Source organism: Cydia pomonella, chromosome 3 (assembly GCF_033807575.1).
Source record: "Cydia pomonella isolate Wapato2018A chromosome 3, ilCydPomo1, whole genome shotgun sequence".
Lineage (NCBI taxonomy): Eukaryota > Metazoa > Arthropoda > Insecta > Lepidoptera > Tortricidae > Cydia > Cydia pomonella.
In genome coordinates, this window is record NC_084705.1 from 3,009,133 (window position 1) to 3,025,394 (window position 16,262).

A 16,262-nucleotide genomic window follows, 5' to 3' on the forward strand; every position below is an offset into this window, starting at 1 on the left:
GAGAGAATAGGGACCGTGCGCGTTGGAGGGTCTGCCATCTTGTGGTCTGAATCGAAACCATAAACATGCACATTTACACGTCAAGTGTTTTCTTGTGCATAGTAGGTCCTGCCATCTTGTGGGCTACATCGGAACAATAAACATCACATTTACGCTTCGCGACAAAAATCTGACAGCTCCTGTGCTGCCTCCTACAGTTCATGCACGCTCCCTATAGGGGATAACCAAACAATTTTTATCGAAGGTTTCAAATTATTTGAGGGAGGGGGGCGCCTTGAGCCCCTTAGCCCTCTCTCCCCCTAAGTCCACTATGTAAGAAAATCTAACAACTGACAAATAACACTATCCTCCTATGAGTACAAATTTTTATACATATTCCAAAATCTATTTTGAACTTTTATTATGTAACCAAGGGTTCCAAATTCAAAAACAAAACAATTGCTTCTGGGTCTCAGGAGGCTATTAGATATATCGGATCAGAAGATTGCTAATCATTCATGGTTTATTTCCATTCGGTTCTCCCTAAATTGCAAAACATATAGAACATGACATAGTAATATGAACGGTTCTGTACCTGGCAATGGTGTTTAAAGCCGCGACCGTCTTAGCGTCATTGGGACGTGCACGTAGCAACTCGCGAAGCGCTGCCTTTGCACTTGACCTGTATCATAATGCTACATGAAACAAAAAAAAAACAAAAAAAAAGCCTTTCATTTCTCAAAAAGGGTGTACGAGAACCCCTCTATAGGGTATAGGCCTCCTCCAAGGTTTTCCAGAGCTCTCTGTCTGAAGCTGTCGCTATCCAGTTTGGGCCAGCGACTGCCGTTAGGTCGTAAATGAATAAGGCTACATGAATAAGGTTTATTTAATACTGCCTATACGCTCAAACACGTTTAAACAAGGCATTATTTCAGCTTTGAATCATACTTAAATCCCGAAATCAGGAAATATAAAATCACATTTTTTTCATGTTTTTGAAGTTGGTCCCATACGTGTTGAAAATTACGTACATGAATTAAAGAAAATAAATAAATATTATATGACATTATTACACAAATTGACTAAGTCCCACAGTAAGCTCATTAAGGCTTGTGTTGTGGGTACTTAGACAACGATATATATAATATATAAATATTTATAAATACCTAAATACATAGAAAACACCCAACACTCAGGAACAAATATCTCACAAATAAATGCCCTTACCAGGATTTGAACCCGGAACCATCGGCTTCATAGGCAGGGCCACTACCCACTAAGCCAGACCGGTCGTCACGACAAGACGAGTTAAACGTTCATAAAGCACCCCGTGGATTTATTCAGGGATAAAACAGTTATACTCTGGCACATCGACCTTGACAGTAGAAAAAGGCGGCAAATTCAAAAAAATTGGCGCGAAGAGTTGACTTCTCACAGGACATTTTAATTTCTCGCCTTCCTCTACTGACAAGTTCGATGTGTTTCAGTATATATCACCTGTTTTCCGCCAGTCCGCGAGTCGCGTTTTCTGAAATGGGCCACTCACAATGTCCCTGAAACAAATGAAGAATCCCTTAGAAATTACTTCAGCCTATTGCTTTGCTGTTCCGATAAATTACTCTGTAGACAACTGTCTGGAACGCACACAAAACAGCAGTCAGAGAAAAATAAATAATGCTTGTATTCGTACATGTACCTAATTGTATCTATACCTCATGTTTTTGCACCGCCTGCAACTTATCCGCTTTGCCTAAAGGTTGACTGGAAGAGAATGCCTTACGGCATTAAGTTCGCCTATTGTACAGTGTGTTTTCTTATGTGCAAACAAGATTAAATCAGTCGTTCCTAACCTTTTCAGTTCTGCCACTCCTATGACTAACTAGGGAACCCGATTTTACCCCGACTCCCAATAAATATCAATATTCTTTCTTTTAGGTCTAATTTCTGTTATATTTAATTGAGCTTAATAACCCCGTAAAATACCAGTTTTACACCTACGTAATGAATGAATGAATGGTTTATTTGAGTCAAACAAGCGTATGTATATGGGTTTTACATTTTTAATTTTTTCGGAGGTAGTTACCCCCAGGTTAGGAACCGCTGCATTAAATAAATAAATAAATAAAATAATCTCCTTACCTGTAGGTCTATCACGACGACCCCGCAATTGTTAGGGCACATCTTGCGCAAGGAAGGTAGTTTTTTTCGGTAACGCAGGGTACAAACTAGTGGCCATAACTTTGTATCCAATGTGCCGACTCTATTCACGTCTGACGACCATTGTCTGGAACGAAACTAGGTTAATTAGTCCTTTAAAAGATGAAAATATAATATTTTGACTGGTAGAGAATGCCTCAAGGCGTTTAGTCCGCCATTTGTGCTCTTTTTTTGTAAATTTGTGCAATAAAGTTTAAATAAATAAATAAAATAGCGCAGGTGCATAATCTGCGGATGTTTCCGCATTGTTGTGCCTAACAGACGCATTGCAACGTACGGGATTCTATTGTAAAAAAATTCGCTTCATATACCTCTTATATTATATATTAACGAAGACTACACAGACTCCGCATTATGAACCATTTGCAGAGATCACGAGGTGCATTTCACTTATAAATTGCTACTATTCGAGCAGCACAACATCGTTACATTGCAATTTTTTTTTTATATTATAACAGCCCAGTAGCCCTAGCACAGAAGCCGCGCGACAGTATTTAGCCCGCGAGATAGACTACCTGTCCATCTTTAATTCATACAGTGAGAAAACGACGGGTAGTCTTTCTCGCGGGCGAGATACTCTCGTGCCGCTCCTGTGCTAAGCCTACAGATGGGTCCATCTGGGCTATTAAAGTTGACGCGAGTGGTCGAAGTCGACGTCACCCACTGGCGACATGATTGTACCTATGAATACCTGGCTGTGGGTAACACGGCAGACGCTTAGGATACTTCAACTATTGATATTGCGTTATCTGGCGGTTGTCTCGGAGATACTTGTCGACGAGCATATACAGCTGCCGTGGGTGGTCGAAGTCGACGTCACCCACTGACTACTGGTGCTTTGGTTGTACTGGTAGACACTTAGGAAACTCCAACTATTGATATTGTGTTACCTGGCAAAGGTTTCCACGTCAGCCAGATGCTTGTCGACCAGCATATACAGCTGCCGCGGGTGGTCGAAGTCGACGTTGCCCACCGGCGACGTGATTGGAAGTACCTTCGCCCTGTAAACACATATTTTACTTTACACGAAATTCGACCTTAATTCTGATTAGCAAAGTCGATTTTTGACAACTCTGGGATTTGAGAGGTTAATTTATTTTATTTGATAATTTTAATTTGTTAATATGCTATGAAACAATAATTTCAATCACTGAATGCAGCGCCAAGGAGGTTTTTAGACCAAAATAACCTAACCTTTTTTTTTAAAACCTTAATTATGTTTCAAAAAGTGTTGTAATTTCATTTACTTTGGAATAATAATACAGTGTGGTCAACTTAAATGTTAATGACACACACAAAAGCTTATAGAGTTCTTTGAATTTCTCAAAATTCTTGCATCACGTTTAAAGTGTATTAATTACTTACAGAAAATCAAACTAATTTTTTCTCGTGCGAAGCCGATCGTCTTGGCGCTCGCAAATCCTCGTCCCATTGGAGCGACCAGGACGGAAAGAGTTTAGATGCTCCGCCCATGATGTGTTTAAAGCGTAATTTCTAAACAGAAAATCTAAGCAAACCTTTTCTCGGAGTGATCTTTGATCCTAAAAAATCCGCTGCACGGCGCTTTGAAGTGGTATTAGAGGAGCGTAGGGTGAAGGCTTGCAAATCGTGATCCTCATAGGAGCGAGCGGGACGAATAGAGTTTAGATGCTCCTGTCCATGCCATGCTTATTTTTTTTACGGGAAATTCAAGCTAACCTGTTATCAGAGCGATCTTTGATTGTAAAAATCTGCTGTATGGCGCTCTATAGTGGTATTAGAAGAGCTTCGGGTGAAGGCGGTCGTCTCGGGGCTCGCAAATCGTCATCCTCATTGGAACGAGCGGGACGGATAGAGTTTAGATAATCCACTCATGCTGTGTTTAAAGCGCAATTTTTACTTGCCTCATTTCAGATCGGTCTTCAATCCTAAAAATCCGCTGCACGGCGCTCTGAAGTGGTGTTAGAGGAGGGTCGGGCGAAGGCGGTTGTCTCGGGGCTCGCAAATCGTCATCGTCATTGGAGCGAGCGGGACGGATAGAGTTTAGATGCTCCGCCCATGCTGTATTCAAGGCCTGTGGTTCATGAAAATATAAAGTGTTTCTAATGATTTACCAAACTTCAAACTAAAATTAAAGATGTAACAGGATGATAGATGCGAACGAAAAGTCGTGTGATCATTTTCATGCATTATTTAAGGGTGAATCAATTTTCGAAAAATTGTGTGTCCCTGATTTTTGTATAGGAGTAAACTTTCTTCTGCTGCGTTACCGTACAAAATGTAACTTTTATCTGATCAATCTCATTTATGGATCTAATAATGCCCGTGTAAAAAAAAAGTAAAAAAAAACAACATGGTTTTTGAAAAATAGGGAGTCCCTAGGACACGAAATCAGTGTTCTAAAAGTTTAAATACCCTTAAGTTGCTGCTGAGTGCAACACAAGTAAGTTAGTCCTCCTCCGCGCATATGCATAGTTTTTATAATATATTGTTATTATATGTTGTATATTGATATTATATGTTATATTTATGTATATATATATATATATATATATTGGTATTTATACACGATGATTCTTAATCCGTGAACAGGAACCATCTTTTCTAACTCAGTAATTGATGGAGATTACGTTAAAGTAGTAATTACGTGGAAACAAATTTGTTTGTTTTTAATCATAATTTTAAATTTGAGTTAAATTTTATCCTAAAATCCTTGTCACTCTACTACCTTATCGGTTTTAATGAGTTTGTAACCTCTTTACAAACTTATTAGCAATTGACAATTTATGAGTAAACCCCATCCTTGACATTGTCAATCACTTTTGTCATACGCATAAACAAAGTCAGAGTCGTGAATATTGAATGAGAAAATTATAACTAATTTTCCAAAAATCATGCCTCCGCCATATCCGTACTAAAATATCGAGCGTTACGACATTGTACGTTTGTCGATACAAACGAACAGCACAAGACGAACCCAACAGTTATTTCACGAACTTCATCCAAACGTCCCGATTCCCAGACACAATTTGATAAACCTGCATGCACCAAAACCTGCGTGACTTCGGGCAGTTTACAGTGCCGCAACATGGTCAAGCACCCGGACGACCTCGTCGTCATCCTGACGATCTGGATCGACGAATCTTAAGATTCTTTGCTCGGGATCCTCGAAGGAACACTAGGCAAGCAGCGAGAAGATTTCGAGTGAGTCAATCCTTCGTGTGGCGGTTGCTTAACTTGTCCGATTTACATCCCTTTCATTTTCGACCTGTGCAAGATATTCTACCAACAGATTTTGCAGGGAGGGTTGCTTTCTGTCAGTGGTTCGAGAGAAACATCGAAACCAATATCTTGTGGTCGGATGAATCGACCTTCACGCGTGTCGGTCAATTTAATGTCCATAATGAACACTTTTGGGCTGCCGAAAATCCTCGGCTCACCCGAAGAAACGCGTTTCAAGTGCGTTTCTCGGTAAATGTGTGGGCAGGGATAATTAATGAGACATTAATTGGACCCATATTCATAGAAGAGAGATTAAATGGAGGAAACTACCTAAATTTGCTAAGGCATATGGTAACAGAGTTGTTGGATGAAGTGCCACTGAGGAATTTGAATAACTTGCATTTCCAGCATGATGGTGCCCCTGCACATTTTGAACATAGGGTTCGCGACTACCTGAACGCGGAATTCCCTGGGCGGTGGATCGGCCGCGGCGGCCCTATCGCATGGCCTCCACGCAGTCCAGATCTCACTCCATTGGATTTTTACCTTTGGAGTGACGTAAAACGAATTGTTTATGAACAAGAGTCCAATACTGTACTAGAACTCCGCCAAAGAATATGCTACGCATTTGACGAAATAAGGGCTAGCAATTCTCTTCGCAGAATTAAAAATAATCACAGGCGTCGAGCGGAGCTGTGTCAAGAACAACACGGTGGTCATTTTGAACACCTGTTAAATTATGTTTATAATAATCTTTTTTATGTTTTAGTTGGTCAGGTATGCAGTTGCTTTTATTGTTTTGTATTTATTTATTAAATTGTACAGTTTAAAAACAAATCGTTTTACTTGTTCAAAATTTAACTTGTTAAGTAGCTTGCAAATAAAAGTGTAGGAAATGCACTTTATGTTAATCACCTAAGTACCAATTATTTTCGTCGTTATCAGTGCAGCACTGATAAGATTACAAGTACATAGAAGTATTTATTGACATAAGATCCATCAAATTTCCCGCCATACTGATGGCACTTGACGTATCGTAGTTAAACTTTATTATACTGTAGGATGACCATGTATTCAATAGTTACTTGTTTTAACTATGTTTTCACTTTTAATTAATTAAACAGTGAAGAAATAACGCGAGACCTCGCCGAATAAGTTTAATTTGGGCTAAATTTTAATATTATTCCACTCCTGTTCACGGATTAAAAATCATCGTGTATAGCAATATGTCTATATATATGTAGTACCTAATATAATTTGTGCAACATTGTAAATAATGTTTTCCTACTCCTCTACTGTTATCTGTCATTTATGCATTCATTAACACGAATATAAGAACATAAATAAATAAATATAAATAAATAAATAAATATTATAGGACACTAGTACACAAATTGACTAAGTCCCATAGTAAGCTCAATAAGGCTTGTATTGAGGGTACTTAGACAACGATATATATAATATATAAATATTTATAAATACTTAAATACATAGAAAACACCCATGACTCAGGAACAAATATCCATGCTCATCACACGAATAAATGCCCTTACCAGGATTTGAACCCGGGACCATCGACTTCGTAAGCAGGGTCACTACCCACTAGGCCAAACTGGTCGTCAACATACATAAAAGGTTTCAAGAAAAGTCTATATTGTCTATTCCTCATAAAAGCTCTTGTGCTTTTAATCGCTATAACGTTACTGCGATTAATGGCTACCAACCTAACAAAACCAAAACGAATACAGTTTTAAACTAAGTGCATTGCTTCCAACTTACAAAATATTCATTTGGTTGCATAGTAAAAATAATTACTTCATAAGTCAGAAACACGCATGTGACACCCGTAATATAGCAACACCCATAGACTACGAAGACCGCTTAGCGTTGCTTGTTAGTCTCCGTAGGCTACGGTGGCCAAAATTGAGAAAAAACTGTCCAAAAATTTAATTTAGCAAGTAGCAAGTACCAGGGCCTCATGAGTTACGAGGTGTCGCTGACCGGCCGGCCGCGGCCCGGGGCGGGCCGGGCGCGTAACAAGGTATGCTCGCGCGTCTTGGCTATATACTTTTGCTTTGTTTACCTAAATTAAGATTTATTTTTGTTGACTCGTAGGAAAAATATTGTATGCAACGTTGTATAAGTAGGTCAAAAAATGCTCGTGGCGTATTCCTTTACAATGTTCGCCTACGCCTTTGGCTCCGGCTCACATTGTAACTCACGCCACCCGCCTTTTTTGACCCTTCTTATACAACTGTTGCATAAAATACTATATTAATGTCCAAATTGTAAATAGATTTTTAAAATTACTTTTATAGTTGTCATTTCTTTTGAATTATTTTTCTCACTACACCCACATTCGAGAATTTCTGTTTTGCCCTATGGTTGACTGGTTTGTACTTATTTTTATTGTGCAATAAAGTTTAAAATAAATAATTATAAGTTTGGATTAACGTTTTCTGTAAACGTTTATCACTTGTCTAGGCTCCGATGCACAATTCCGTACTTACAGCTGGTGGTATGAACCGTGCCATGTCCGCATGGTGCGGCGTGGCCCGCAACCTGTCGCCCGCCTCCAGCCAGCAACTGTACTCTCGTAGCATCCTACGAAACAAATGTCATTAGGTACTAGTACTATCAAAGATATTTTGAAATAGAGGTAGATTGTCAAAGTAAACTTTGTAGCCACAGTAAATTTACTGCCATCTTTCAACACATGATTAAAACTTTTAGAACGCCAAAGGAACGCCGGCACCGTTTCAAGCGATGGTGCCATACCCCTATGCTCTATTAGATCGCGCCTCTTTTTGATATTTATTTAACAGATAGTGAAATAATAAAGGTCAAAGTCAAATGGCGTTCTAAAAGTTTTAATCATGTGTCGAAAGATGGCAGTAAATTTACTGTGGCTACAAAGTTAACTTTGACAATTTATCTCTTTTTCAAATTCTCTTTGGTATTATGTACAGTCGAATTCACAAACATTACACGCCGACATCCCAAAAATATACACGCAAGGCTCGGACCGGTTTAAAAATAGCGGTAAAGCCCGATTTATTTCGGTTTGACTCTGAACTTTCATAAGAACGCGAACGATTTAAGAACTTTATTGTAACCTAAATAAACCGGTTTATTCGACGAGCGAGGAGACGACCGGCCAGCCTGCTGGTGTGCCGCGTTAACATAGACACCGATGTAGGAAGAAACCGGTTTTTATTGTTCTAAACCGGTTAATCTGACGAGAACTTTATGGAAATGTTCTCTTAAATCTGGTTTAAAAATAGCGGTTTTTCGAACGAAACCGAAATTAAAAGGTTTTGCGCCAAGTACATGATAATTATTTGTAAAATTAATCGGCTTTCGAGGCTTGTTTACACGCATTTAAATATATTTATACTGACAATAAGGTCGTGTAAATATATTTTTGGAACTTTCGCTTGTATAGATGTTTGTTAACTCAACCGAAAAAGTCCCTAGAAGCCTTGGCTATTACTATTATTGCAATAAAGTTTCTCGAAATTAAAACAACATATGAAGACGTAAATATCTAAAAATTTAAATAGTACGTTAAGTTTAAATGGTAATGATAGTTTACAATGAATTTTAAAATTATAAAATAAGTTTTAATGTGACTGAACTAATCATAAAAAAAAAAGTCAATCCACACTTACTTTTCAGCGCCCTCGTGGTACGCCAACATGTTCACATTGACCCTCCTCCTCTCCTCACTCTCCGACACATCATCTATCTCACTGTCCGTCTCACTCTCACTTTCCTCCGTCAAGTCACCAAGAGAGGTCGTCGGTAACAGCGTCTCCGGCGAGCTAGACTTAGACTTAGATTCTTTAGGTTCAGGTCTGTTCAGTAAGGTTCTGAAGGTTTCTGATTGGTTGTGGTGGTAGAGGATGGTTTCGTGCAGACGTTTCTTTAGTTGAGCCAGGGTCCTGGATTTGATGAGACCGGAGAAGAATAGAGGTCCGATTGGTGCTGGGTCTGAACTGTAAAGAATGTGAAATGTAAGTAATTTTATATATTCAGCAGTGGCAGCATGGTTCCATTTTTATCGCTTGTCACTATGCCCGTCACTTTCGCACTTACATACTTGTTAGAACGTGACAGGCATGGTGACAAATGATAAAGAGCGGACCATCTTAGCCCTACAGTACTTAATAAATCTCTTTATAAATGGCTAAGTTCCAGATAACAGTAGGCTTTTTTAAATTTAGTATTTTTGTAAAATGTGTTTCTACGACAAACTAAAAAACATTTAAATAATATGCAGATTTGCTCTAACTTCCAGTAATCCGAATTTTCCAGTAATCCGTCTCTCTTGTTTAAGAATTAGTGCCAGATTAGTGAGATTGTAATGTATTTCGAATTGTCTCAACACTCTAAACCAAACATATGTGGGTGGTGGTCAAAAATCGTGGGTTTTTCGGTTGTCCTACCGACCGTGGTTGTGGTTGTGTTAACTTGTGTTTAACGACCTGTCCTAGCGTAGTGGATAGTGACCCTGCCTATGAAGCCAATGGTCCTGGGTTCGAATCCCGGTAAGAGCATTTATTTGTGTGATTAGCACATATATTTATTTGTTTCTGTGCCTGTCAAGTAGCCAATTGTTGTACTTACGAGATATTGGAGGAGTGCAGGTACAAGTGCATCAGTAGCCGCCACAGCGGCAGGGCCGGGTGCCCCGCCGGCGCCAGCAGCGCCGCGGCGGCTTGGTGAATCACCAGCTCGTCCGAGCTGAGGCCGCAACCGATTTGCTACAACCACATTATGTAAAGATTAGTATCATCGTTTGACTTGTCGTTTGAAATACACAAGCTACATAAAACACAAGATTAGAGCATGACAAAGGGCAATCGAAAGAAATTTTTTAAAAGTTAGGTTAATAGTAAGTAATTGACGCTCTCGAACACTGACTAAGGGCCGGTTGCACCAAACAGTCTGTCACCGTTACAGTATTCGCTAAATTTTATTGTATGTGAAGTGTCATATTAAACTCGCCGCGGCGCGCCGGGTGTCGTTTATCAGTCTGTCAAGTGTGGATGGTGCAAGTCACATCGCGAGGACGCCAGATGAAAAATGGACAAAACTATTAACTACCTGGAAGGGACCAAGTGGGAAACGAGGATCTGGGCGCCCCCGCGCTCGCTGGGCAGACGATATAGAGAGTGTCGAGCAACTGGCTCACAGAGGCACAAGGCCGAGAACGGTGGGAGAGGTTGGAGGAGGCCTATACCCGAAAGGAATCCTAACTAACACTTTATTAGATTAGTATAGAATAGTATTTAGTTTAAAAATAGTTTGCAAAGTGGTTAAGGAATAAAAAGGCTTTTCATTTTTATTATTTATTTATTTATCATCGTATGACGTCGTCGTATCGTCCATTTGTTGTCAAAATAACAAATGTTAAACCTTATTGCAAAAAAAGGCCTAGCGATGGTGGGTTAGTGCCTCCAATGTCTTGCGCGGGTGAAGGCTCGAAAAATAATATTAGCAACGCTAACTGGCTTGGGCGTGTGCGATGGATTTCACCAGCCGCGATGGTACAGTCAGCAAAACTATTAGCTTAACACCCGTGCATACAAATGTGCAGGATTTGGAGCTTTGCTATAGCGGAGGCATTAAGACTGTGGCTATTAGTTTCGTAAATAACACTGCTAGATTACTCCAGCTTAAGATTACAGCTATATGCTGGTCATGGGTAGTTCATGGTGTGCCGTGCTCCACCTTCAGAGTATACCACCCAGACCTTAAGAGAAGCATCCACCCTGTATGGATCACTTTGTCCAATCCGATGTCGGATGTAGGAATGATCCTTGATGAAAAACAGCTGCTAGAAAATGCCCTACGGCTTTTATTTTTGTATGAACAGATTCATTTGAAAAAGAATTGTACGTAAAAAAGGCACATTTTTAAAGCTTTTATTTACTCGTAGTTTTACCTGTCCCGTTGTCTGTCTGTCGGTCTGTAATCAAAACTAAAAGTTAAATTTGACCAACTTCCCGGTTTCCGACGAAGATGAAAATTTCCATACATATGTAAGTCGGGTGACAATGCAATATTATGGTACCATCGAGCTGATCTGATGATGGAGACAGGAGGCGACCATAGGAACTCCGTGATAAAACAACGCAACCTAATTGTGTTTGGGGTTTTTAGAAGTGTCTCGATGAGTATTAGTTGCCTGTGGAAAGAAAAGTACAGTGAGCTATAAAACCCTGTCCCAAAAATGAAATTTTTGTCTAAAACTTATTATATTTCCTCTGCTTATTGCCACCCTGTATGTCGCATCCAAAGCGGCACCCTGTATACCCACCTTCAGAGCATTGTCCACGTGTATCTTCTGCCCGTGGGCGCGCTGTTCCGCGAGGAGCTGCAGCAGTCGTGGGAACAGAATGGGCAGTTCATGGTGCGCGTGCGTCGCAAGTAACGCGCTTGCGCACGTCAGCGGCGCGTGAGCAGCGTTGTAGACCAAATGGGAAACAACTTCGGGCTTGAGCGCCTCCTGACAATATGATCTTCTTTAGACTATTTCATTGAAAGATAGCACTTAGTCCGCATGAGTCACAAAAAATTAAAAACTTTTCTCATACATAAATGCTACTACTCAGTGGAGGACTTTCTAAATGATGAAACCTAGTCGCATTATAAGAGAAGGTCACTATCAAAATTTGTCATTAACCAAACATTGCCATTCAATTTAACTTTTGCTTTGACTCATTTTTAATTATACCTACATTAATTCAAATACTACATTATAATAGCATGCATAGCCTGTAATTTAGTATTAAGCTAGATATAAGACAATTTGTGTGCCCTGACAGGGTGTCATGGAAGCTTACTGTATAACTGTAATAACATCTTATGTACATGACTTTACAAATAAATATCTTATCTTATCTTATGGTAGTCGATCTTAGCCTATGGACGTTTGGGAATCAAGTAGGAGTATTAGTAGTGTTAACGAGGGTGCGGAGTTTAAAGGTCGGCAACGCTAATACCTCTGGAGTTGCAGGCGTCCATAGGCTACGGAGACTGCTTACCATCAGGCGGGCCGTATGCTTGTTTGCCGCCGACGTAGGTAGTATAAAAAATCTAGTATTTGTTGTATATACAGTATGTTTATTAACTAAAACCATTTACCAAAACCAGTTAATATTTAGGTTATACTGAGCAACTTTTCTTATGGGGCCAACACCGAAATCACGAAAAAAAATTTTACTCTCATAGAAAATTTCAACTGTACGAAATATTATTATATATTATATTATAACGAGCCTATTGAGTCCCACTGCTGGGCAAAGGGCTCCCCCCTCTACTTCCACTCATCCCGGTTTTGAGCTACGACCGGCCAGTCCCTCAAAAAGGAGTCTAAGTTATCCCGCCATCGCCAATTTTATTTCGTGATTTCGGGGTTAGTCTCATAGTAAAAGTTACTGAGTATGACCTAAACATTTACGGGTTTGAGTAAATGGTTTTAGTTAATAAACTTACTGTATATTTTATTGTATATATTGTATTTATAGGAGTACAGACCTGGATATTGTAGGTGGGCGCGGTGAGCAGCAGAGCGTCCGCGGCCGCCAGCGCAGCGCCCGCCAGCCCCGCGGGGCGCAGCGCCTGTAGCCACGTGGACACTGCCGCGTCGCGGTCCGCTGGGGAACTACAACATTTATTATTTATGGGTCTTTACGAGTATTGTTTCGTATTGTTTCGAGTTTCTTGCCGGTTCATATTGGGATACCCTCCAATTGAGGGGAGATTTAAATCTTCTCGGGTCAGAGGTGTAGGGTTAGAGCCGGTGTAGCTTTATTTGACGCTCATAAGCGCACTGTAATATGCCTACTTGAATAATAAACTATCTTTATCTTTTATCATAGTTTTAAGTCGTAATGTATCGTTTTTCCGTAAAAAATTTTTCGTTAGTCATAATTTGTTTTTCTCAGAAACGAGTAACTATTCAGGATTTCCATAAAACAAACCTAACCTAACCTATCTGTAGGATAACCTTACGAAAATCCTGAGAAGCTAACGGTTTCAGAATGATAATCTGACAATCATGCATTACATTATGAATTTATGACTTTCACTTTCAATAATTAAAATGAGTTAAACAAAGGGTTCCGATTATTTGTAAAAGGGTCCAGAAGCCAGAGTACAAATGCTTCAGAAAGCAGATTACGAGGTATCGTAAACTGTAGCTTTGGGTCCATTGCTTATCGTAAGCAAAAGCAAAGAGAATTTGAAATAGAGGTTTATTGTCAAAGAAAACTTTGTAGCGACATAAATTTACTGCCATCTTTCGACACATAATTAAAACTTTTAGAAAGCCATTTCAATGATATGTGTTCAATTTGTTAAATATCAAAAAGTGGCGCCATCTTACCGGGCACAACCTAAAGGTTATGGCGTCATCGCTCAATACGATGCTTTGACCTTTGATCTATAAGTTGGCGCCACTTTTTGATATTTAAAAACACATATCAGTGAAAGCATAAGGATCTAATTCAAATGGCGTTCTAAAAGTTTCAATGATGTGTCGAAAGATGGCAGTAAATTAACGTCACCACAAAGTTTTCTTTGACAATACACCTCTATTTCAAATTCTCTTTAACACAACATATGTTTCAAAAAAGTACAGTCTTTTACATTGCGAACATTTAAATTTTAAACTTTCCAACAAAGATGACACAGGCGTTTGCCAAAAATGTGTTTAATTTGGACTAATAAATCCACCAAAGGAGCAGCAGAGATGTTCACGAGGATTCATACCTAATAATGTCCGAGAGAGATTGGGCCATGAAAATCTGTTGCTGGTTTACGGTGTATGGTTACAATCTTCGAAAACCAATGGCCATAGTCACGTCATATTTATTGTATAGACTAGGGCTCAAATGGACCTATTTTATGCTGTACATTACACTTGATTATTTAATAGTAACGGACCGTGATGGTCATTTTATTTTAAAAACTGGACCGCTGAAAATACTAATTGGCGACCCCTGGTATAGACCGACGTTTATCTGATATGGCTATTTGTACGTAACGTACACATTTGACGTGCCCCTCCCCCGCAAAAATCGGCAGAATGTTTTGCACAGGAAATTACAGACGGCGTATCCAGTTGGTTATAACAAATAAAACATTTTTCATTTTTTTTTTTTTTTCATTTTTATATGCTCTAAGGTTACAATGTATGAAGTAACACCTCCTTTTAATTATCAGGAACAACCTATTCCAAGATAAAATAATGTTAATAGCTTTGTATTTCTGTGTCGTTTACGGTTTGGATCTCAAAATAATCAGGTTTGACAATTCGATGATCTTTTTTAATTCGTCTCATATTTATTTTAAGGAACTCTAATGACGATTTTAGACATGGCACTTACGGCTGATTTTCCACGTGAGCCAGCATTCTCCTCAGCAGGATTTCGGGGGTAGCTGCCTTTTCACCGCGCGCCCACTGCACCAGGGACTGCGGCGGCGCTAGCAATGTGCTCGTCAGCGATGAGAACCTGCAACCGAACGTGGACACAGTAAAGCTAATCCATCACAACCAATTAAGAATCAGTTGTCGATTTCACAAACGAATAAAGATAAATACAGGTGTCTCTGGCATAGCGTTAGAGTGAGATGGGCTGTGTACTCACAGTGGTGTGAGCGAGACGGACGCGGGCGAGTGCATCATGGCGGCCATCAGGAGCGGCAGCGCGTGCGCCGCCACCGGCGCGCGCGCTGTTGCAACGCGAACCAGCGCGGGGGCGCCGTACTCGCAAATCTATAGTAAATGGAAGATTTAAAATGGCGGCCGTTTTCAAAGCGATGGGACTAGCTGTAATCAATAGCATTGATAATAAATATTCTTACACAGATTGTGTGAGACTAAGTCCCGCAGTAAGCTCAAAAAGGCTTGTGTTGTAGGCACCCAGACCGATACATATAATGTATAAATACATAGAAAACTCCCAATATTCAGGAACAAATATCTGTGTTCATCACACAAACTAGTGCCCTTACTGGGATTTTAACCCAGGACATCGGCTTCACAGGCAGGGTCACTACCCACTAGGTCAGACCGGTCGTCAAAGTATATCACATTTGTTACTATTTTCTGTTCGACGGAGCCGGAAAGCGGCAACTTCGTTTGGCGCAGCGTGCCGAAAGTTCACGCTTTCCGCACGGTAAACAGAAATATATATATATTGTTCCAAGCACATGTCCGGCTTACAGTGGAGGCCAAACGTTAAACATGGTAAAAACATGTCAATAAACACAAAATAATATTTTACAAATAAACAAGACAAGTAAACAGAACCAACATAAAAACAATTCATAATAACTAAACATAATATTAACAACAATTTATCTTCAATCTATAAAGATTAAAAACATAGAATAAAACATTTTCTACTTCTTTTGGGGTCTGAATTATAAATAAATAAATATTTAGGGACGATCTTGCACAGATCGACCCTAATCCTAAACTTGTACTATGGATACTAGGCGACGATATTTTTTTTATTAGCCTATTTGTGTGTCCCACTGCTGGGCAAAGGCCTCCCCTCTAGCTTTCCAATCCTCCCTGTGCTGAGCAAGGTCCCGCCAGTCCCGCTGAAACGCATCCAAGTCGTCCCGCCATCTCTTTCTCGGTCTGCCTCTGCCACGACTACACCGGGGATGCCAGCTAGTGGCTATTTTAGCCCATCTGTCATCATTCATCCGGCAGACATGTCCAGCCCAGTCCCACTTAAGCCTGGCGGTCTTCATCCCAACATCGACGACACGGGTTTTGGAGCGAACCTCTGTGTTCCTCACGATATACAAACTTAAATATATAAACAATTACTTTAGATACG

At 39.9% G+C, this 16,262-nt stretch overlaps 1 protein-coding gene across 2 annotated transcripts in view; it reads right to left on the minus strand.

Annotated features, from left to right (window-relative positions):
* LOC133515795 (uncharacterized) overlaps positions 1 to 16,262 on the minus strand; it is a 54,366-nt gene that overhangs the window by 22,738 nt on the left and 15,366 nt on the right. For both annotated transcript variants that reach the window (XM_061848383.1, XM_061848382.1), the window contains exons 15-26: positions 15,057 to 15,184; positions 14,796 to 14,921; positions 12,943 to 13,069; positions 11,723 to 11,911; positions 10,027 to 10,163; positions 9,069 to 9,395; positions 7,908 to 8,001; positions 4,080 to 4,249; positions 3,087 to 3,197; positions 2,119 to 2,263; positions 1,477 to 1,532; positions 575 to 661 (exon numbers count right to left, since the gene is read on the minus strand). In XM_061848383.1, coding sequence (XP_061704367.1) covers positions 575 to 661; positions 1,477 to 1,532; positions 2,119 to 2,263; positions 3,087 to 3,197; positions 4,080 to 4,249; positions 7,908 to 8,001; positions 9,069 to 9,395; positions 10,027 to 10,163; positions 11,723 to 11,911; positions 12,943 to 13,069; positions 14,796 to 14,921; positions 15,057 to 15,184 — 1,697 coding nt within the window. The remainder of the gene's footprint in view (positions 1 to 574; positions 662 to 1,476; positions 1,533 to 2,118; positions 2,264 to 3,086; positions 3,198 to 4,079; positions 4,250 to 7,907; positions 8,002 to 9,068; positions 9,396 to 10,026; positions 10,164 to 11,722; positions 11,912 to 12,942; positions 13,070 to 14,795; positions 14,922 to 15,056; positions 15,185 to 16,262) is intronic.